The following is a 24,638-nucleotide window of genomic DNA, read 5'->3' on the forward strand; positions in this document are numbered from 1 at the left end:
GTGAACGTTTCAAATAAGCCTGTGAAATGTTTATATACAAGTTCATATGGGTTCATAAAAACACGTCCCTTCATCGCAACCACCGGAAAAGACCACAGTTATTTTTACTTTATGTTTCAGATAGACACTAACATGGCTTTTCACTTTAAAACAGCTTCAATTGAAAAACAAGTAACTGGCTGCTGTAGAACAATCCAAGACATCTAATTTAATCACAAGAAAACATAGGGTTGACCAATGCGTTGTCTCACAAAATTGAGTAGTAGTACATGACCCTGGGGTCAAGACGGAATAAGGCTACAAACAACCAATTTACATAGTTCCACAGGTAATGATTTTTCCAATTTTTACACTGAATACTATCAGTTTTTGCGATACAGTGTCAAATGATGTTAAGCTCTATACAAAAAGGTCATCTGTTTCTTCTTGACCAAGGGGGGGGGGCAGATAACTGTGGTCTTTAGCCAAAAGTATGTTTTTGTTCAACATTTCTTTCGTGCCGTTTTGACTTAATACAATTGTTTGAATTGCTTCCCTTATATCCAAAACAGCCACTGATTTAAAAATCAATTCTTGACAATCTGTTGCGTACAATCAACAGTTTTCTTTATTGATCGAACATGTAAGTTGACACATGATCCATTTGTCATAGTCTATATTACAATATATACTCTCAGTTTTATAAGGTAAATTCTTTGCCTGTTGCAGAATGAAAACAGTTTCGTAAAAAACATTCGCGTAAATAAAATAATTATTATTGCATTTGACGTGTGTGTTACTTTTACTCGAATCAGTCTCAGTTGAGGTTAGAAACCAATTAATAAATTTCATGTGTATTCTTTAGTCAATTGCCCAATTTGAATGTCAAATAACACTGATTTCTAGTGTTTCACGACTTGCAACACCATACGGTATTAGGGAAAAAAGATTGACTTATGATTTAACAACATTAGAAAAAAGTTATGTTTTCTATAAGAAAAATGAAATTGTTTGAACATAACCAGTGTGTATTTGATGACGTGGTCACATCTGGTGCAGGAAAGCAAACAATGCAGTGAATATGTAAACAAAAAAGTTCCAGCATGTTTAATGCACCAGTCAATTGCAACCACAACCCCACCCAGGTCAGGGGGTAAACCGGGGATAGCCGGGAAAATGGGCCGTGTTTTAACCTACCAGGTGGCCCCGCAGTGCCAGGTGCATGCGGTGGTTTTGTCTTCTCGTCATAAATAGCAAGGAATGGGCCTTATATAGGGTCACTGGGTAGTCCAAATAATTATACATTGGCGGATTATTTTTAGATTTTTGATATGGCAAATCCTTCACGTACAAATTGTTTAGTATCAAAAGTGGGTAGTTGTTCCGATCAGGATTCCGGGATAAAGCATATAGAGTCTATAAAATATCATAAAAACAAGAAATATTACCAGATAATGTTATTTTATATTAGTTCCGTACACAAAAAATAAATATCCAACTTATAATTATGAGTTTGACGGCTTTTTTTCATTTCATTCTGTCAAAACATAACGATATATACATGAAGGGCACCTGCAAGGCTTCAGGGCACAGTTTTAAATCGCTCGGAACATTTCGGCCATGGCCGAGTTGTTACGATTGTATAACGAGGTCTATCTCGAAGCTTTGTCGGAGGAGGCCGAGTTATTACGATTGTATCGAGTTGTTCCCCTTCGCATAATTGTTTTCTTTGTCAGTCAACTTTCGTTTTATTGGAAAGGTAAACAACTTGTTTTAATGCATTAAATGCTTGTTTAGTGCAAAATAACATTTCACTTACATGGTAAAATATGAATATAACTCTTTATGATCAATTTCAACCATAAATTACTTCACTTAAAACAATTTCAATATTTTTAAAACACCCCCGTTTTTTGCACATTCCCGTTTAGACGTTAGGGATTGGAAGAATCCCATATAACACGTCTGTTATTTTAGACTAGGTCACTGGGTTGCGGGGGCATTATGATGAGTAAATTTTCTGCTGAGCTAATCGATGGCCAGCATGGTTCCGGTCGTAAAATAGGTTAAGTAAACAACATTTGTGCGAGCGTTTGATGATTTAGATCTTTTTATTCATTACTTGGAAAACATTTATCGGCTTTCTTTTTGTAAAGAATTTTATGAGGGGGTAATAAAGTTAAACAGACACTCTGGACTGGATCTCTCAGCTGGATGACACCGGATATTCCTGCCACATTACTGTGTATTATACACAAGAACATCAATTGTCGCCTTTTTAATCCAGATGTGTCTTTTTTATGATAGGGGTAATAAAATTTAGATCGATCCCAGCATATTATTACCCTTTGATTTAATGCAATTATGACATTTCAAAGAAATGTTACAATTCCATCTTGGAAATGCATTCACAGATGAAATAAAAGAATTTTATATTTCATCATTGACACCATTTATTAGATAAATTAATTACCTATAAAAAATGTATTCACATAAAAAAGATTTGGAAACAATTATTTGGAGTAATATTGATTTTAAGGTCATACTGCTGTATTCATTTGCTCATTTTCGAATATCCTGAAAAGTACCTATACAGATAAGGACTGCTTATCAGTAAGATGGCTATTGACTGGGAGGTGTAATCTGGCCACTTGTCTATGTGCTAAAGGGTTAAGGTAGCTGTTAATTTTCTGAAGGTTTTTTTTTCTTTGTTGTTGTATAAATATAATTGTAGTCAGTTTTATAAAACTCATCCGAACTTTACTCGTAATCATCAAATCACTTGGTTCGTATTCAAACATAGTTTGATCCCTAAGAATTATGCTTTGCAACTGTGAACATTTTCATTAAAATTACAATATTCCCATTGTACCCCCAGCACCTGTTAAAATACCTGGATATCGCAGTTAGCCTCATTGAGGCGATATGCCATGTGCAGATGAACACAGTGATACGTGTACCACTGTGTTGGCTACCACAGAATATTTCCCCGCGAATTGTCGCGATGATGCGATCTCTTGCGCGAAGGTAATGCATTTTTTGCATCAAACGTGTGGATACTAGTGTAGTTTGAAATGGTATATTTGGTCAAACTTGTTTTCATGCTTAAATTTTGTTTTTATCCTTCCTGTGTAAGTGTTTTAAGGGCATTTTCACTTTCCTAAGCAGATTGCCAGAATTCAGCTACTTGACAATTAAAAAAAACAAAAACTTTTGTGCTGAATATTATAAAAAAAAATTATTGTGTGATAATTTTGTTTCTATTTGTATGTCAGTCACCAATTATTCAATGAATAAATAAGCTTGAAGTGCACACTTTAAATTTTACCAATTTGAAGCTTAATATATTAGAATTTCCCCAAACAAAAAGGCTCTTCCAAGTTTTCAAAGAAAAAGCCCTGGTTTGTGAAAAAATATGCTGTAAACAAAATATTATCAACTTGACCAGAATTCGAACATGAATGTGTTGAGTACCAAATAGCAAATGTTTTGATGGGAGCGTAACAAGTGAGAGTTGAAAAAGCTTGGACTACCAACCATGGTTTAATTTATGTTCCAGGCACATCCTACTTACATGGACGTATGCTGCTTTTAGTCTGCTAGGGTCCATAACAAACACAGATGTCACAAGATAACACTTGTTCAGGCATACATTCAAAATGATCCTAGCAGCAGTGTTGGTCTCTTTTATACTTGGAGCGATGGTCACTCTAGTTACTCAGTGGTTGTTTGCAAGACAGTGGTTTTACAAGCAACCCTGTCTGTTGCCGCCTTACAGGGAACAGCATCATAAAATTGAACTCCCAAAGGTATTGTATAAACATCAAAATCTAGAGATTTATTAACTGTTGAATAAACAGGTTATTTGTTCTGTTTGTAACAATTTATGATTGCTAAATTTTGCTGGCTAGTGCTATGACTAGCCTGTGGATTTCATTTGTGAAACACATACATTATTAACTATTATGGCATTTTTAACCAGGTTTTTAAAAAGGGCAGTGTGTTGCAGAAGCATGACAGTGTTGAAAGAGAAAAGGCAGATTGTATAGAGTTGTGAAGGACTTTAAGATTATGAATTATGCAGGAAATATTTGAAATTGTGTTTAAGTAATTTTAGGTTTCACCTGTCATGCACCACATTACCAGGGTATGTAAAGTTTCAATGTATTTAATGTAGTCACCTATTATTATGACACTATAAACACTAATTTAAACATGGATCGGTTATTCAAAAGTAAAATATGTTTTGCATGTCCTTTATTTCTTTCTAGCCACTGTCACAGAACTTGTCAGATGGAAAGAAGAGAGGGAGCACCAGAGATTCAGGAGCACCATCAGAGACCTCGAGCCCGAGTCTTGACAGAGCTAGTGATCAGGGTCTCATTCTCAATATTCTGACTCATTTTCTTTTCAATGAACTGAAGGACACTGCAAGAGTTAGAAGGTATTTTCCTGACGAATAAAGTATGCATTTTTAGTCAGTTGATCCGTCTCTTAATATTTTTCCCCCTTTGGCATGTCTCTTTTTCTAAGGTTTCATGTGTCGGCCTTGTTGTGCACAAACTTTGGCATTGGCTTATTGTGTCTTCAAGACATACTTCATGAGCCATATGAGATTCAAATAATTTACAATTGTATTACAATTTGATAACTATTCAATCATTTCAGGGTACTAAAATTATGTCTGGGGTTTTTAATAGCTTTATTAAAAACATGATTACTTCTATTCACAAGTAACACATTACAATCATACATTTCCACATGGCAATTGAAATAATGCCTAGCACTGAGTTCATAAACATATTTATTTATGTGTATTTCAATGTATATTTTGTATGTTCATATTTGAAGTAACTGTCAAGGATGCTGTTAATTATAGATGGTATACGTTAGTGTCATTTTATTATGATAACATGTTAATAAACAGATTGTCTCCATTGGCAATTCCATAAAAAAACCTTAAACCTTGGCTGTTACTCAAAAATTGTTCGAGGTATATGAGATTAAAACGGGATACATGATTTAAACTCGTTTTTTGTTCAATAAATTAAGTGGTTCCTTCCCTTTCAGATGGATGGCAAGGAAATTAAATGTTGAATTTGAAGAGATGCTGACATCTACAACAGGAAAATTCATGAATCAGATTCAGGTCTCAAAATCTTTTACAACACAGTTCTAGCTCAGTATTTCAATTAACTGGTTATTATATTTTGCACAAATATCAAATGTTAAAATAATGTTGAACAAATGTGTGTCTGCGCAGTTGGTAGCAATGGAAACATTAAGCATTGTTTATTCAGGTACGAGACTTCAGTTTTGGTTCCTGTTTCCCAACAGTTAAGGCTGTGGAGCTGATCAGTGTAGAAATGGACAAAGAGAAAGATTTTATAAAGGTTAGTTCTCAATTACGGTATATAAAAGTTTATGTTTATCATCTTTTATTGGACTTACCTGTATGTTTCAAGACTCTAAGTTTAAGGTAAACACAGATTCTGTTGTCCAATGTATGTACGGAATTAATGATAGATAATACTCCAGGATAGACTGAGTGCAGGGGAAAGATGGTGAGAAATATCAGATCATCATTTTCAAAATAGGAAATTTCAAGAACTTCCTGAAATCAAACTTGGAAAAAAGAACTAACCCCTTACATTTTTTACACACTAGAAAGCAGACATAGCCCTTGACATTGACTACGAGGGTGGTTTCCGACTAACCCTTGATGTGGACATCATATTTGGGGCGTGGGCTTACCTGTCAATTCTAGTTACCCAATTGTCGGGCCGTGCGAGGCTCCAGATGTCTCGAACCCCTACCACTCATTGGTCATTCTCCTTCTACGACGTGAGTATTCTAATTCTGTGATTTCTTCAAGCCTGGTTTTGTTATTGACTTGTTTGACATATACGATTTTTTTCTTTTTTCATCCTTTTGGGAATAATATTTGGTAGTTCTTTGCATTGAAAAGACGCAAAAAATGTACCCAGACAAAATGGCGATGGTTTTCAGTGTGAAAATGATATTCAGAAATGAATTTGCTTTCAGGACACTTATTAACATTTTAGTAATACAAATTGTTATTCCTATGTAACACTTCAGTTTAAATTAAATGGCTTTAATAAATGATTATTTCCGAAGATCGATTACAATTTGAGACCAATTTTCAATTCTTAATCATGACTCATTGATATTATTCAAACAGGACCCAAGAATGGATTTTGAAGTTGATTCCAGATTTAATGGTCGGCCCATTCCACAGATTTCTTCATTGATTATAAACCAGGTATTTTTCTGAGACAGATGTTATAAGCTCGACTATTCGAAGAATAAGGAGAGCTATACTACTCACCCAAGCGTCGGCGTCGGCGTCACCCCTTGGTTAAGGTTTTGCATGTAAGTTAATATCTCAGCAACTACTTGAGGTTTTGCATTGAGACTTTATACAATGGTACCCAACCATCCAACCTACTTAATTTACCAAGTTAGATAACTCTAGTTTGCATTTAATGCAAAAAATAGGTCTTTATTATTTGACTTAGAAATTCTGGTTAAGGTTTTGCATGCAAGTACTCATAAGTTAATATCTCAGCAACTGCTTGAGGTATTGCATTGAGACTTGATACAATGGTACTAAACCATCCAACCTACTTTATTAACCAAGTAAGATAACTCTAGTTTTCATTTAATGCAAATAATTTCCCTTTATTATTCGAGTTATAAATTCTGGTTAAGGTTTTGCGTGCAAGCACACATAGGTTAATATCTCAGCAACTACTTGAGGTATTGCATTGAGACTTTATACAATGGTACTCAACCATCCAATCTACTTAAATAACCAAGTAAGATAACTCTAGTTTGCATTAAATTAAAAAAATGGCCCCTTTTTTATTCGACATAGAAATTCTGGTTAAGGTTTAGAAATTCTGGTTAAGGTTTTGCATGTAACCACTTTTAAGTCAATACCTCAGCGAATACATCATGTATTGCATTGAAACTTTACACACAGGCTCCAAACCATTTAACCTTCTTATTTAATCAAGTAAGATAACTCTATCTTTCATATTATTTAATTTTTGCCCCTTTATTATGCAACTTAAAATTCTGGTTAAGGTCTTGCATGTAAGCACACATAGGATAATATCTCAGCAACTACTTGATGTATTGCATTGAGACTTTATACAATGGTATTCAACCACCCAACCTAATTGAATAACCAAGTTAAATAACTGTTTGTTACAAATAATTGCCCTTTATTATTACACTTAAAAATTCTGGTTAAAATTTTGCATGTAACCACATTTATGTTAATATCTCCGCACATCATGTATTGCATTGAAATCTAATCTAACAGTGGTCCATGCATGTTTCGCCAAAACTTTTCAATCCTTACACTGAAAAGCGGCGGAATAGTGGAGCGCGCTGTCTCTGTGACAGCTCTTGTTTTTATCTTTTTATCAGCCTTAAGATTAAAAGCAATGTCTGCTGTTTCTGTTTCAACTGATTTGAGAGTGATTAGAACTTTGCATTTTAGCTTTTAATTTATTACTACATTAGCTTGTAAAATAAGTCAACACATTCGATTTTTCAAATGAATATCATGTAATAAATTGTAATAATTGTGTTATTTCTATTTCAGATAAAAAGGACTATTAGGAAGAAACACGTTTTGCCAAGCTATAAGATGAGATACAAGCCATTGTTCATTAAGCCAGAGGTGTCGTTTGTTGAACATGACATTTGTTTCCGTGGCAACAGGCTTGGACGAGGCAAATTATCCGTTAAAGTACTGAGGTGTAGCCGTCTACAGGAGTTGGATCGAAACAGTAAACTGTACTGTACTCTGTCTGTTGGTAGGTATCTTATTGTACCCACACATGCTCTCATGACTTCTTTCGTACTGAGAAATATGTACAGTATACATGTAGAAGATTTGATCATTATTTTTTGTTTACAGTTGGAAAAACAGTAAAAATAACTTAGGGGTACTCCATTTAAACATATAACCTCCTGGATGAAGGCACTTAAATTATGCCACCCCCCTACAGAAGCAAAATTACCCTTGTGGGGTTCAAATTAGTGAAAAAAGACACCTACCTATATACTATTTAAATAATTGCCTTCCCCCCAGGGGTTGTATGTTTTACTGGAATAGCCCTTAGCATTATTATTTTGATTAAAAGTCAGTTGTTTTGAGAAAAAATAATTGGATATAAATAATTAATTCATCATTACACCAGTTTAACACAAATGTTTATGTAAATGGGCTGTCTTAAAATACTGTTTAATGAATTTATTCACTAACAAATAAGTACAAATAGTGAAAAAGAACTTGATGTCTGTGTTTTCCAATATAAGTTTTGAGTGTTAAATATATATTAGACAAGGAGTCCATGGAAGATGTCTGGAAGCAGAGTTGGAGGGCCCTCACCATAACCTTGAAGCCTACGACCAACCATGGACTCTCACTAAAAGAGGTAACAACAGTTTTAAACAGCACAGAACCCTGTTTGTTCACTTTTGTGTAATGAGCATTCATTTATGTACTGGTACTTAAAGTGCACATATTTTTGCATGCTTAGATTTATTGAAATTGAGAGAAACAAAAGCTGTAATTTGTGCTGAAAAGTGTGCGCCAAAAATGTTTGATAAACAGTCGAGCCCCTTTGGCTCAAACTCCCAGGGACTGGCGAATATACCTCTAGTCTCGGAAAATTTGAGTCAAGCGGGAATGCTTACCTTCAGTATAAAGAAATCAGTCCATAACATCCAGTTCAAGCCAACGAGAAATTCGAGCCAAGCGAGTTCGAATCTACATGTGTATTAGCACTTTTGTTACCGTTAGATTCAGAAGGAGTAAATAAGATTGTATGAGTTCTTTAAATGGAAAAGACATGAAATGTCCAAAATATTTTCTCAGTATAACAAGATAGGGTAAATGTTTCCATCTGTTACAGCAATTATCTGGAGACAAGACAGAGAAGAAGAGGGTGGTTATTGATAGTGTTTTGCCTGCTAGCCCTGCCGCGGAAGCCGGCCTCTGTAGGGTAGGTGGAGTCAAAATAATGTCTACTGCTTAGATTTTGTGAGGGTTTAATATTAGTGATCTTTTTTTGTTATTTAATCAAGATTGAATTTACACCAATCAAAATGTTAATTATTTGATATTTGTCAATAATAATATATGTCACGATTTTAAAACCTTTTTTAGTTGGCTGAAACCAATCCAAAAATATGAAAAAGGGACCAAGATGAGTTATAATGATCTACTGAAATTAGACTATAATTAGACCAAACTACTTCATGTCCTGGAAGGAATGTGTTATACTGCTATATAAATATTAATTTATAGTGACATGCCATGACTTAATGGTTTTATTACCATAAGTTTTTCAAACATGGTAAACTAAAGTTGAACATACTTGTACCTGGTGCCTCCACCCCCCCAACTCTGTTACTGCTTGTTGATTATAAAAGCAGTGTTAAGAAAGAACTAGTTTGGTCAATTCTTGTAGGTGTAATGTACATACATATACACAACAAGTATGTGTCATTTTAAGTTAACTCAATTTAATTTACCTAAAATTACCTTAAAAGTGCACTCACTCACTTTTTCAAAACTTGTTTAGTTTGTTATTATTTATTTTAGCTTGGTGAAACTTTATTTGAATCACTCTCGATAAACGATAAAACATTTAGTTGCTTATATATTTCTATTCACTATACAGGGTGACATTATTGAGTTCATCTGCAATGTGCGAGTGTTATCTGTAAAGCATGCCAACAAGCAGATAAAGCTTGCCTCCGACCTTCTAACCTTCGCTGTAAAACGACACCAAAGCCGTATGAGCCTAGAGGCTGACCAGCAGTTCCTTGACTCGGAATCGCTCACAGATTTAGAGGTACGTTCATCACTGGTTAGGCTATTCCTTTCCTTTACATTTTGGCTTGTCTGATATCTGAAAAAAAAAATCCTAGTATTGACATAGTCTTAGTATTGTCATTCGTACCAACCTCATCAGGGAGACCACTGACCTTTGATATAATTTTCAACAAATGAATGATACAGACAAGCACTGGCATTGGCCTGTGATGCTCTTTTACATGTTGTTGTTGGTGTACATTCGACATAAGATGTTAAGTATATAAGTGGTGGTGCTAGAGATGTTTATGTCTTTTATTTTAAGTTTTCCTGCTTTTTGAAGAAAAAATTCTAGGTATTCAATTGTCATAGCCTGGGTGTCACCAGAGCCTTATTCCAAAACATTTACTTTGTCAGTAATTCAAATCTTAGAAATATATAAATGAAATAAAATATGTTAAACAAGGCACACATGTGTAGCACGGTCCATAACTCTGGCTTTAATAATTGTTGAGTTATGCCCTTTATTGGACTAAGAAGAATAATAGACTAGCATTGGTATTCTTCATTACAGCACTCTTGTTTTCTGGTTTTCCAACAACAATTTTATTATAGTAAAATCTTAAATCTACTGGGTCGAGTTGCTTAAGCATTATCGAGCACTTAACACTCAATTAGCAGAGAGCGTCACATAGGTCTATCTATTTTTATTCGGGTTATTGCTAAGGTAAGGATGGCTCTAATATTGTGCTGTTTGGCCCTCTCTGTCTACACAACTCAACCCTGAACTCTGCTGACTTGTGATTACCTTTCCTTTCCAGTTTGAAATTAAAGATTCAGACTTAGACAATAATGATGATGCGGGTGATTTCATCAACATCAATTTGAAAGAATCCCCCAAGGTCAGCAACAACAGCAGCAACAGTAACACCAACGCTGTCGACAATGTCGCCATGCCAAGCAAACCAGAGTCACAGAAACTCAGTGAAAAATTGGGAAGGAAAATTCAATCTGGCAAGCGTAAACTTCTTGGAATGCGTGGGAATGGGCAGAGTCATGAGGGGGACAGAAATACTGGAAATTCTGTGGACAGTAAGGGTGTGGCCATTGATGAAGACATTGGGTCTGGTACGAATTTTGGAACCAGTCCATCCGCTGGTGAAATAAGGAATGGTTCGCAGAGCGCTAAGTCATCACCACTCAAACAAGTGAAGGTTGATAAGCGACAAAGAGCGTTCAGTGATACAAGTCTGAATAGGGCATGTTAATTTTTATTGTTTATTTTGGAAGTAATAGTAAGGAAATTCTAAGGATTATAATTATTCACTGATAGAAAATGCAAATATATAAAGCTTAATTCCTGACGAAGGACATATAGTCCCTTAATAATCTAATAAAAATCTTTCAGTTACCATATGATATAAGGTTTTAAAAATGATCAAATACATGGACAGAAATGGTTTTCGAACCAGCTTATTAATTAGTTATAAATGAGGATGTTGTTTTCTTTCACAGCAAAACCTTGATGGAGACTCTGGCAGTGTGTCGAGTGATGCTGGTAGTTATGGCAACCATTTACAAGAATTACGAGCTGGTGAAATCTCCACTAGAGAGTTGGAATTTGGCACTGTAAGTCTTGCATTATTAAATGCAATCTGGTATTCAAATATCATTTATAATAATGTTTGATGATAATTTTTGGTACAAGTATTCTCCATGTATCTTTATAAAAGTACTGTTATAAAAATTGTTTTCTCAAAGTTTTGCCTTCAATCCTTAAATATAACTTAGCCATCTTTGAAACTGAATCATTTAAAGCATTTTTTATTATAAACTTAGAATTGTATTCGGTTTTCTGTTTGAATTCTCATCCAGATGTACATATTAATAATTACTGGTGCATTCAGGGCTGGTAGAGTTTACACTCCTTCATGTAATGGCACGCTCAATTGGAACTCTTAACATCTCTGTTTTAAGGATCCCGAGTGGAATGAGGAGTTTGAATTTGCCTGTACAGATGAGGATCGTTACGTGAACGTGTGTGTCTGGTGTCGTTTGCTGCAGGTCGGCAGGGCAACAAAACAACCAATCGAAAGGATGAAAGATCCGGAACTTGTTAAACAGACACCACCAACAGATGAACTTCCATACTACAATGTGACCACAAAAATAGGATATGTGAGCTTTTAACATAATTTGCATTATCTATTTGACATGATACATGTACACATAAACCCTTATTTATATATATTTAAAATAAGTTAAGATTTTAATGTTAAATGCCAGTGTGCTATTGTAGTAAATGGTATTTGCTGTTGTCCATTATAGGTTAGTATCCCCTTATCTGACATAGTGGCAGGCTGCCTGCTGACGTTACAAGGTGACACACAGTACACGATATATCTCCATCCCCCGGAAGAAACCATCACAGCCACGTATGCCACGGTTCAGATAAATAATTCACTATTTCATTGCTAAAAATGTTTAGATTTATATCTTTGTTTAATTGTACAGTTTTATATTATAACTATGTACAAAATAACACAATGGAAATGTAATGCACGTATAGAATTCTACAAAAGTTGTCATTTAACATAAAAAATTATGAAACAAGTTTAGGAAATGTTATAAATCGAGGCTTTGGCAAGTTTATACTTTTCCAATAGATGCATTTTATAAATTTTTGTTCATATTTCTTTAATATTTTGTTCCCTTAAATTGTAGGGTGAAATGATGTCTATGTCAAGGTATATTACCGGTACACTAGTGAAATACGTATTGACAATTAACAATTTCAGAAGAGCCAAAGTAGCGTATGCGAGCCATGCTGGGTTTGACCGCACCATTTGCCAAGGGGACATCACACTGTCGTTTGCACACCAACCGTTTAAGGAGGTGGAGAAGAAGGAGAGAAGGAAGATTATTAACAATGTACTTAACCCGCCACCCCAAAGACTGAGGGCCATGTCTGTCCCACTGGTGTAAGTGTGGGTCTGAGATAGCTGTATAAAAATGATGTCCTTACGCAGGAAAACTCATTAAAAATGTACTTAACCTACCACCCCAAAGACTAAGGGCCATGTCTGTCCCACTGGTGTAAGTGTAGATCTTAGACAGCGTATATATGTCGTTACACAGGAAAACTCATTACAAATGTACTCAACCCACCAGCCCAGAGACTGAGGGCTAAGACTGTCCCACTAGTGTAAGTGTGGTTCTCAGAAAATGCATATATATCCTTACAGATGAGATATCATTAACAATGTGTTTATTCCTCCAGCCCCATGCTTAAGCTTATTTATCCAAATCTGTAAACTTAATCATTTCAACACACACAACTAATGTGTTGAAGAAGGGTGATATGTAAGACTGAATACTACTCCCACCTCTGCTGGATTGTAACTGCCATCCTTTTATGACATGAATAAACATTGAGTGAGGAGACTTGTTATATTTTAAATCATATATGACCATTTTTTTTTGGTAAAGTGCTGATATGTTATGGCAATTGGAGTTGTGATAAAAAATGTCTAGCTACTTATGAGTATATCTTGATCTTTTGTACAGATCCAGAGAGGGCCAGCACAAGTTCATTATATGTCAGTTTCCATCTGGGACATACTGCCAGTTTTGTGGGAAAAAGGTTGGTTGAACGTTTGTTATTGTCATGTTTTTTTACCTGTTTTACCTCAATTTAATACTGGACATACTGGACAAAATATTTTTAAACTAGGGTATGTAACAGAATGTGTTTAAGCTGCACTCTCAAAGATTTTGTCGTTTTGACAACTTTTTTTATTTTTCTGTCTTTGAACTAATTTTTGAAAAAATGCATAGAAACCAGTGATGTAAGACTGGTTACAAACAATCAGATCGCAGGTTTCCATATATCTTTGTTCAAAAATTGATGCTTTATGCATTTTTCTTAAAGCATTAGCTTTTAGCCATAAAACTTTAAAATTCAAATAAAAATATGAAAAACTGCAATTTGCTCTGTTGTCAGAAGTCTAATATCACTGGTTTTCAAATTGTATGTTAAAACCAAAATGTGTTCCTTATATTTTAGATCTGGCTCAAGGGCGGTCTACAGTGCCGTACTTGTAAGATGATCTGCCATAAGAAGTGTGTGGACAAGTGCAATACCCAGACCAAATGTACAAAGTGAGTTGTAAAACAACATACTGGTAGGAAACATTGACTTCCATTGTAAATAGGTAACACATGATCAATTAGTACTTTCACTGTGAAGATGTAATGCAAAAAAAAATAAAATTGGTTTAAGTTCTGTTTAGAATGCATGCATAAAACACTGAATTGCTAAGATACGGTACATGTAAAAGACACTTCAAACTGCAAGATCAAGGCATCAAAATTTGACATTATTGTTAATGAAACCCTGAAATGAAATATTATGTTGGGTTTTAATATCTTAAATTGGCTAATTTGAATAAACACTGAAATCCCCAGGGAAGGCCCCAAGATTGCCAGCAGGCCCAATGAACCTTGGGTTGCCCCAGTAAGGGGCGGGACTAGCAGTGGGGACCAAGACAGGGAAGAAAAAGAAGGAAAACAAACAGTGGGGCACCGTGGAGGGAAATTGGCAGGTGGCCAAAGTGCTGCCACAAAGTTCTTCAAGGGGCTGAGACCTAAAGAACAACAATCATTGCCACTCAATATTCCCTACAGTAGTGAGTACTAGTATTACAGGTCATTACTTGCATTGACGTTTAAGCTTATCAGAGGAAATTTGTGTACTTACTAAAGTTCATTCTTCCAGTTTCAAATTTTTAGTGGAAGCCCTGTCTTAACATAGTATTTAGTGGCTTAACCTGAATTTTCTCACTATTTTGATTCTGTGGATAATTTATGCTAGCATATTTTCTTGAGTAAAATTTTAAAACTTCAATGTGATGATGTGTACACTATCTTGTAGAGTCTCAGCAAGGGCATGTAGGGTCAAGCCAGAGTCACAGCCCCATGGGGAGCCCCAGCCCCTACTCCATGGGTGGGGACGGAGGGGACGGAAAACTGAAGGTCTCCAGCATAAGAAAGAACACCTCTGCCAAGTCACTGTCTGACAGGGTACTGTGAAAGCATTATTTTTGTTGTTGCGCTGTAGGCTTTCAACCATGTGTGTTAAAGGAAGTGATTGAAGACAACTGCAAAATATGGGATAGTTACTTTTAAATGGCTAACTGAATGTCAAATAAGCAAATACAGTATGAAAAAACTTGTGTGACATACTGATATTTCAAAAATATATACGAAAAATTATTTCATGATGGCAACATCATTTATGATATACCAGGTAGTTGCATTTACCTTCCTTGTTTGCAGGGCGAGGATGACTCTGACGAAGACCTGGCCACCCGATATCGCCATTCAAACTACAGTCTGGATGATAACATTGTAATAGAGGCAAAGGAAAAGGGGAAGGAACTTTACTCGAATCTCTCACTTCCTGAACGCAAGAAAACACTTGACGAAATGGTACATGTTGCTTAATGAAGGGGTCAATGTACATGAATCTGGGCCTTTTCATAATTTTTATGTAATGTTTAGTTAAGTAAAATTGGTAAACTATAGAAATGGTAGGTGTTGCTTTAGCTACTGTCCAATACTACATATATATATGTCTAGTATCTTTTCATTACTTTGATTACTAAAAAAACTGTTATTTAATGTCAGGTTTTGCATTGTAGTTCTGTTATTTGAGGGAGCTTTTAATAATTTAAGCATAAAAAATTCATTTTATAAGTTTTCTAAATGCTTTCTAATTTAGAGGATTGAAGGTATATTTATGTCAACAAGAGAAGATTGACTACTCATAATCTAGCTTAAAATCCCAGTAACTCCTGTTGAGATCTAACCATGTCCCTCTCAACAGGATCTAACCATGTCCCTCTCAACAGGATCTAACCATGTCCCTCTCAACAGAGTCTAACCATGTCCCTCTCAACAGGATCTAACCATGTCCCTCTCAACAGAGTCTACGATGTCCCTCTCAAAAAAGTCTAACCATGTCTCTTTCAACAGGATCTAACCATGTCCCTCTCAACAGAATCTAACCATGTCCCTCTCAACAGAATCTAACCATGTCCCTCTCAACAGAATCTAACCATGTCCCTCGAGAGAGAGTCTAACCATGTCCCTCTCGACAGAGTTTAACCATGTCCCTTTCAACAGAGTCTAACCATGTCCCTCTCAACAGAGCTTAACCATGTCCCTCTCAACAGAATCTAACCATGTCCCTCTCAACATAGTCTAACCATGTCCCTCTCAACAGAGTCTAACCATGTCCCTCTCAACAGGATCTAACCATGTCCCTCTCAACATAGTCTAACCATGTCCCTCTCAACAGAGCTTAACCATGTCCCTCTCAACAGAATCTAACCATGTCCCTCTCAACATAGTCTAACCATCTCCCTCTCAACAGAATCTAACCATGTCCCTCTCAACAGAGTCTAACCATGTCCCTCTCAACATAGTCTAACCATGTCCCTCTGAACAGAGTCTAACCATGTCCCTCTCAACAGAATCTAACCATGTCCCTCTCAACAGAATCTAACCATGTCCCTCTCAACAGAGTCTAACCATGTCCCTCTCAACAGAGTCTAACCATGTCCCTCTCAACAGAGTCTAACCATGTCCCTCTCGACAGAGTTTAACCATGTCCCTTTCAACAGAGTCTAACCATGTCCCTCTCAACAGAGCTTAACCATGTCCCTCTCAACAGAATCTAACCATGTCCCTCTCAACATAGTCTAACCATGTCCCTCTCAACAGAGTCTAACCATGTCCCTCTCAACAGAGTCTAACCATGTCCCTCTCAACATAGTCTAACCATGTCCCTCTCGACAGAGTCTAACCATGTCCCTCTCATCATAGTCTAACCATGTCCCTCTCAACAGAGTCTAACCATGTCCCTCTCAACAGGGTCTAACCATGTCCCTCTCAACATAGTCTAACCATGTCCCTCTCAACAGAGTCTAACCATGTCCCTCTCAACAGGATCTAACCATGTCCCTCTCGACATAGTCTAACCATGTCCCTCTCAACAGAGTCTAACCATGTCCCTCTCAACATAGTCTAACCATGTCCCTCTCAACATAGTCTAACCATGTCCCTCTCAACAGAGTCTAACCATGTCCCTCTCAACAGGATCTAACCATGTCCCTCTCATCATAGTCTAAACATGTCCCTCTCAACAGAGTCTAACCATGTCCCTCTCAACAGAGTCTAACCATGTCCCTCTCAACAGGATCTAACCATGTCCCTCTCAAGAGAGTCTACGATGTCCCTCTCAACAGAGTCTAACCATGTCCCTCTCAACAGGATCTAACCATGTCCCTCTCAACAGAGTCTACGATGTCCCTCTCAACAGAGTCTAACCATGTCCCTCTCAACATAGTCTAACCATGTCCCTCTCAACAGAGTCTAACCATGTCCCTCTCAACAGAGTCTAACCATGTCCCTCTCAACAGGATCTAACCATGTCCCTCTCAACAGAATCTAACCATGTCCCTCTGTACAGAGTCTATCCATGTCCCTCTCAACAGAGTCTAACCATGTCCCTCTCAACAGAGTCTAACCATGTCCCTCTCAAAAGAATCTAACCATGTCCCTCTCAACAGAATCTAACCATGTCCCTCTCAACAGAGTCTAACCATGTCCCTCTCAACATAGTCTAACCATGTCCCTCTCAACAGAGTCTAACCATGTCCCTCTCAACAGAATCTAACCATGTCCCTCTCAACAGAATCTAACCATGTCCTTCTCGACAGAGTTTAACCATGTCCCTTTCAACAGAGTCTAACCATGTCCCTCTCAACAGAGCTTAACCATGTCCCTCTCAACAGAATCTAACCATGTCCCTCTCATCATAGTCTAAACATGTCCCTCTCAACAGAGTCTAACCATGTCCCTCTCAACAGAGTCTAACCATGTCCCTCTCAACAGGATCTAACCATGTCCCTCTCAACAGAGTCTACGATGTCCCTCTCAACAGAGTCTAACCATGTCCCTCTCAACAGGATCTAACCATGTCCCTCTCAACAGAGTCTACGATGTCCCTCTCAACAGAGTCTAACCATGTCCCTCTCAACATAGTCTAACCATGTCCCTCTCGACAGAGTCTAACCATGTCCCTCTCAACATAGTCTAACCATGTCCCTCTCGACAGAGTCTAACCATGTCCCTCTCAACATAGTCTAACCATGTCCCTCTCAACAGAGTCTAACCATGTCCCTCTCAACAGGGTCTAACCATGTCCCTCTCAACATAGTCTAACCATGTCCCTCTCAACAGAGTCTAACCATGTCCCTCTCAACAGGATCTAACCATGTCCCTCTCGACATAGTCTAACCATGTCCCTCTCAACAGAGTCTAACCATGTCCCTCTCAACAGGATCTAACCATGTCCCTCTCAACATAGTCTAACCATGTCCCTCTCAACAGAGTCTAACCATGTCCCTCTCAACAGGATCTAACCATGTCCCTCTCAACAGAATCTAACCATGTCCCTCTCAACAGAGTCTACGATGTCCCTCTCAACAGAGTCTAACCATGTCCCTCTCAACATAGTCTAACCATGTCCCTCTCAACAGAGTCTAACCATGTCCCTCTCAACATAGTCTAACCATGTCCCTCTCGACAGAGTCTAACCATGTCCCTCTCAACATAGTCTAACCATGTCCCTCTCAACAGAGTCTAACCATGTCCCTCTCAACAGGGTCTAACCATGTCCCTCTCAACATAGTCTAACCATGTCCCTCTCAACAGAGTCTAACCATGTCCCTCTCAACAGGATCTAACCATGTCCCTCTCGACATAGTCTAACCATGTCCCTCTCAACAGAGTCTAACCATGTCCCTCTCAACAGGATCTAACCATGTCCCTCTCAACATAGTCTAACCATGTCCCTCTCAACAGAGTCTAACCATGTCCCTCTCAACAGGATCTAACCATGTCCCTCTCAACAGAATCTAACCATGTCCCTCTGTACAGAGTCTATCCATGTCCCTCTCAACAGAGTCTAACCATGTCCCTCTCAACAGACTCTAACCATGTCCCTCTCAAAAGAATCTAACCATGTCCCTCTCAACAGAATCTAACCATGTCCCTCTCAACAGAGTCTAACCATGTCCCTCTCAACATAGTCTAACCATGTCCCTCTGTACAGAGTCTATCCATGTCCCTCTCAACAGAGTCTAACCATGTCCCTCTCAACAGACTCTAACCATGTCCCTCTCAACAGAGTCTAACCATGTCCCTCTCGACAGAGTTTAACCATGTCCCTCTCAACAGAGTCTAACCATGTCCCTCTCAACAGAGTCTAACCATGTCCCTCTCAACAGAATCTAACCAGTTTAACCATGTCCCTCTCAACAGAATCTAACCATTTCCCCCTTGACAGGATCTTTAAATTTTAGCTATTGTGTTTGTGCCTGAAGTTTTCGCTATGTGCCTTAGTGAACACATGTCTTGGATTCAACCAATTCAATTATAAATGTATATAAAGCTTAACTATGAATGAATGAAACCAAGGAGGTTTCTGATGGAATTTACAAAATCAAAAGGGGAGATAACACCAAAATGAAACAAAGACAGATGTGCGTGTGTTTTTATTTAATTATTGTTGCAGAATTTATGTTTAAGCCAGTGAAAATTTAAATTGGGAAATTTTTCTGTGAAATTTACATTTTAATCCAGGTGACGAAGCTGCAATCTCAGATTGACAATGATTCCGAGTTCAAGGCGGAGCTGCTTAAAGCGCTGGATGAGAGCGGTGAAACTGAGGTGAAAAGGAGGCTGTCTCAGCAGCTTGACAAATGTGACGAGAAAATGGAGGCTCTCATGATGATGATGGTCCATTACTGTGCGGGGCTACAGCATTGTCTGGGTAATGGGAATGCTCATCTAGTATATTGACCTTAATACTACTGATATGCTTAAAGATCAAAGGTCATGGGGTACATTTGATGCCTTTAATTCAATCTTGCAATGATAGTTTTACCTGTGGCATACGGTTGGACATGAGGACTGTTAGATGGGTGGGCCTGACCAGTAAGTTGTCTGATCAATAACTATCAAAGCGTTTGTCAAATCATCACCAAAAATGGTCAGAATTTTTTTTGACATAATATCTCAAGACTCAAACAAGTTGTATAATCATAATGCTTGAGTCACTTGAGAGTTATAGACCTTTAATTATAGAAATTACCTCAAGTTGGTATTGTCTAATCAATAACTTAAGAAGCCTTTGTTCAATCATCACCAAATTTAGTCAGAATGTGTATGCCTTATATATCATTATGGGCATAATATCTCAAACTAATTTGATAACCAGCCATATAGCTTGAGTCATTCAAGAGTTATCATCCTTTAATTAAAAAAAATACCTGAAATTGGTCTTGTCCAATCACTAACTTTAGAAGCCTTTGTCCAATTATCACCAAATTTGGTCAGAATGACAATGTGAATAATATCTCGGTCAGGTTTCATAACCAGCCATGTCACCGCAGTCGCTCCAGAGTTATGACCCCTGAATAGGTGAAAACTGTATTTACAGAGTCAACTCTCTAAATTTGGCTTAACATACAATCACCTATCACCAAACTTGTAGTCTTAAAATTAAGACGACCTATTTTGTGAAAGTTAGTGCTCATGTTATAAGAATTGATGCTTCATTTACAAATTCTTTAATTTACCAGTTTTACTCTAACCATTTGACTAATAATATAAATGTCAAAAAATATGCCCTGGAAGGGTGGCATATAGTATTATTTAGTAATCCTGCTGTCTCTCCGTGCATCTGTGGTTCCATCTGTTTGTCTGTACATTTGTGTCCTGTCCATTACATTCTTGTATCAGCAATTTCGTTGTTTTTATTGATGGCATTTCATTTAAACTTTACAGCCTTGTAGATCACCATGAGTTGGTGTGTTGCACATAAAATTTGTGCTTTTATCTCAAAGTCAAGTTCCTACATTGAGGTCAATGTTATATAACAGGGATTTTACAGCATTAATTTTTGTCTACACAATAACTTTAATCATTAATGGGAATTTCAATCGAACTTCACTCAATTGTAGAGCACCATGGTTACACTTGGAGGTCAATACTAGACAATATTGATTTCAAATCAATTATTCTTGTCTCAGCCAACTTTTTGATTTTTAGTGGGAATTCAATCAAACTCCACAAAGTTGTAGAGCTCCATGAGTAGGTCAAGGTCTCACCTAGAGGTTGGTCAAGTCACTGTTATGTTGTACTATAAGATGTTTTGTGTTGTTACATTTCTAATCATTACATTTAAATGCATCTGAATCTAATTGAAAAAGGCAATGCTTTAACTGGGAGTTGTAATTGATTATGTTTATTTTTGTTATGCTACAACTACATTTCATTGAGTTATGGCAGCAATGTTTCAATTTAACCTTTGCTTCATAATAGAAAATATAAGCTTAGAGGTCAAATTATTTGCTGTCACTCTAACAAAGGCTTTTAAATCATGTTCCTGTAATCAGTGATGGTGTTGTTGACAACTTTATTGTAAACTTTGTCATAAATGTAATTTATTGTTTTTTACAGACCAGGAAGAGGCGCACAAGAGGTTGCTCAGCATGACAGATGAGACTGTGGCGGAGGACGAGATAGACGAATCTGAGGAGAGTCTAGCCAGCCCCATGGCCCCTACAGATGGAGGGATTGAGATAGTGGAGGAGGGGGAAACGCTGACTATTTCCCCTAGTGCGGAGGTATCTGCTTCCCCTGGGCCAGGGCTGTCTGCTCCCCCAAGAGTGGGACCTGATGCCGAAGATATGGGTATACAGTTCATGATCACTGAAACTGACTGATACATGATATCATGTCATGTTGGGACTCCCCAAGGATGGGGCTGTCAACATTCCCAAAGATAGGGACTGATGCCAAAGTACTACACAATTAATATAGTATACACTTATTCACAACTGAAACTGACAAATGGCCTACCATGGCGTAATTCTGTTTGTCTGTGGCTGGGCAACGAGACAGGGTTACGGACATTTTTTGCGTTGTGTTCAAATTTAATTTATATTAGTCAAATTTAAATTACCGGGTATGTGTTTTTACATAAAAAGAACAAAAATATTCTCTTTCAAGTCTATTTATTTATATTTTTGAGTCTTTTTTATGCTCATTTTACATTTTTGAATGTTAATTAATTGAATGATATTGAATTTAGTATCATGAAATATTTTCCTGCCCTTAGTGGTTATTTGTTCACAAATATCACCACAGGTTCTTGGCTGTATTTTTTTAAACATTAGTTGCCAAGCAGTAAGAGAAGTAATTGAGAAACGTCATCTTACTTATACAATGAGGGTTAATTGAAATGTAACGATAAATGTTGTGTTGATCATTAAACAATGCATTCCATATCCATTCAGAATTCATGCCATGTTTAGTGAACTCTGTTGAACAAATTCATCTGTAGCTACTTAATGTGCAATGCTATAACATTTTTGTTAGAAGTGAAAATTCTAATTTGGGCAATCATACGAACATATCTGTCTTGACCTACTAGGATTTTACTTCAGATAATTGTTAAGTATTCAATGTTATGTATACTCCCTTTTTTTGCAATTTCATTATTTATTGTATGCAGCACTTTATATATTTTCTCATTCTAGATATTGTACATTTGTGTAAAAAGAGTCTTTCTAAACGAACAAAATATTTGAGTTGAGCCATTGAAGAAAATGTTTGAAAAGCTGTGATTATTATTGTATAATGTTACTCTTACTGAATAGAGACTATTTCTACGCTTGCACCATTAAGTTGCTGCCAGTGATATTAATATATGTGTCCATTGTGAAGACTCTGCTGTTGAAATCACTGAGTACTCATATTATAGATATTGGAAATGGGACCAGAATTATTCTCATTTTACAATTTACCTAAAAAAAGAATTTAAGTGCAACTATTTACAACAGTTAGATTAAATGAAATGTTAATTGTTCCTTATACAATAGCCCTTTTAAATGTCTGCATTTATGTTTGTTATTACTTTTAAGCTCAAAATTTTTTTTGGGTATTGTCAATACCTTGGCGTTGTTGTTTGCAGCATGAAAACACTTTAACCTAAAATACCCAGTTAAGATACTCAAATGAAACTTAGAAAATGAGGTTGCCAGAGACATTACACGCATGTTAAGCAAGGCAAATAACTCTGGATTTAGTAATTGTTGAGTTTTGCCCTTTTTTCGCCTAAAATAAATAAAAATAAAGCAAATTCTCTTTTTTATAAGTAAATATGGGCTTAGCAAAACTAGCCATAATTGTGTAATGGCCGTTTATCTTTGACTTAGAAAGTATGGTTTTGTTTGGCATGTAAGCACAAATAAGTCAAACACTCTGCAACTATTTCATGTATTGCACTGAAGTTTATACAACCAAGTATGATAACTCTATCTTACTTATATGTTTGTCCCTTTATTTTTTTACTGGTTTAAGTTTGCATGTAATCTAATTTAAAAGTGATCCATGCATGTTTTACCAAAACTTTGCAATCCTTAAGGATTCCATTATGAAGACTCCATTGATGTTGTTAGTCTGCTGTTGAAATCACTGAGTACTCATATTATAGATATATAGATACTTAGAAGCTGCAGAATTGAGGAGCGTGCTGTTTCCGTGACAGCTCTTGTTATATAGGGGTCATGACCTATTTTGGCAACATGACGTGCATTTTCCTGGAAATGTTTAACTTATTTTTTAAGACCTAAAACCATATAAACCATGGCTTTGAAATGTCCAGATATCTTTGATACAATAAGAATATTTAATTTACCCACAATCCTTAGAGCACACACTTGGCAAGTATCAAGAAATTTCACCAGTTCTTTGATTGGCGATATCCATTAATTTTCGTAAGCGCTGCTGATAATCAGTATGCACGTGAAAACCACTTGTATGTCTGTGTTATTAGCAATTATTCTGTTTGTTGATTTTAAATGACTAATTTGAATAGATATTTATTAAGATTTAAGAAATGTTTGAATAGGTATGAAAACATTCTACATTAAGTCGCAGACTTATATTAAGTGCCCAATATTGGTAAAAGGATATAATTTACCCACAATTCTAAATGTATCGTAAGTATCGGTAAATTCTGATAGTTAAACCATTATTGCAGATTCAATACCAGACAAAAGTTTAAAATAATCTATATAGACAAAGAAAGAAGTCTCAAATCCATGGTTTATATGTCAGTGACTTTGTCTGCCATTCAGATGTAAGTGCCAGTTGTATTATGCTTTATGTTCTTATTTAATTATAAAACATTCATAAATATTTTGCTTGTTAAATTTACCTTGTTTTGTTATCACATTTCACTATTTTTCCTCCAGTATTTATTGAATAAATTATTCATGAACACAAATACAGACTTGTACTAAATCCAAATATAGGATAATTTTGCAGAATCAGCTGGGGTGAGTAGTTGCTCAGTCCAAGTTTACTAGCCCACACGGAGAATGTACTTGCTTATATAAAAAATGAATTGATGGACAGAAGTATTTAACTGCACTAGCCGTCATGGAGAATGTCCTTGCCCATAATTATATAGGATAAATTGATGGACAGAAGTATTTAACTGCTCTAGGCCACATGGAGAATATACTTGCCTATATATAGGATGAATTGATGGACAGAAGTATTTAACTGCCTTAGCCCACATGGAGAATATACTTGCCTATATATAGGATGAATTGATGGACAGAAGTATTTAACTGCCCTAGCCCACATGGAGAATATA

The 24,638-nt window shown here is 36.5% G+C and overlaps 1 protein-coding gene across 2 annotated transcripts; it reads left to right on the forward strand.

Moving 5' to 3' along the window:
* Positions 1 to 535: 535 nt before the first annotated feature.
* LOC128227176 (PDZ domain-containing protein 8-like) lies at positions 536 to 24,263 on the forward strand. 2 transcript variants are annotated; one of them, XM_052937450.1, is made up of 23 exons: positions 536 to 622; positions 3,539 to 3,788; positions 4,251 to 4,423; positions 5,050 to 5,128; positions 5,280 to 5,372; positions 5,647 to 5,823; positions 6,182 to 6,262; positions 7,616 to 7,829; positions 8,359 to 8,453; positions 8,934 to 9,023; positions 9,705 to 9,878; positions 10,660 to 11,097; positions 11,354 to 11,467; positions 11,816 to 12,016; positions 12,167 to 12,273; positions 12,637 to 12,819; positions 13,406 to 13,481; positions 13,905 to 13,999; positions 14,306 to 14,526; positions 14,772 to 14,920; positions 15,176 to 15,328; positions 19,550 to 19,739; positions 21,431 to 24,263. In XM_052937450.1, exons 2-23 carry the CDS (start codon positions 3,639 to 3,641, stop codon positions 21,694 to 21,696), a joined length of 3,519 nt encoding a protein of 1,172 aa, XP_052793410.1. In that variant the 5' UTR covers positions 536 to 622; positions 3,539 to 3,638; the 3' UTR covers positions 21,697 to 24,263. The 2 variants fall into 2 exon arrangements, with proteins under 2 accessions (XP_052793410.1, XP_052793409.1); XM_052937449.1 differs by lacking the exon at positions 536 to 622 and adding an exon at positions 2,923 to 3,006.
* Positions 24,264 to 24,638: the final 375 nt, after the last annotated feature.

This window comes from Mya arenaria, chromosome 3 (assembly GCF_026914265.1).
Source record: "Mya arenaria isolate MELC-2E11 chromosome 3, ASM2691426v1".
NCBI lineage: Eukaryota > Metazoa > Mollusca > Bivalvia > Myida > Myidae > Mya > Mya arenaria.

Bases quoted from the DNA above. Each gene is read 5' to 3' on its own strand.
- LOC128227176 (XM_052937450.1), top strand. From the start codon at position 3,639: ATGATCCTAGCAGCAGTGTTGGTCTCTTTTATACTTGGAGCGATGGTC. The intron at 11,468-11,815 runs GTAAGTCTTGCA...CTCTGTTTTAAG, and splicing joins GAGAGTTGGAATTTGGCACT to GATCCCGAGTGGAATGAGGA. The intron at 12,017-12,166 runs GTGAGCTTTTAA...TGTCCATTATAG, and splicing joins TGACCACAAAAATAGGATAT to GTTAGTATCCCCTTATCTGA.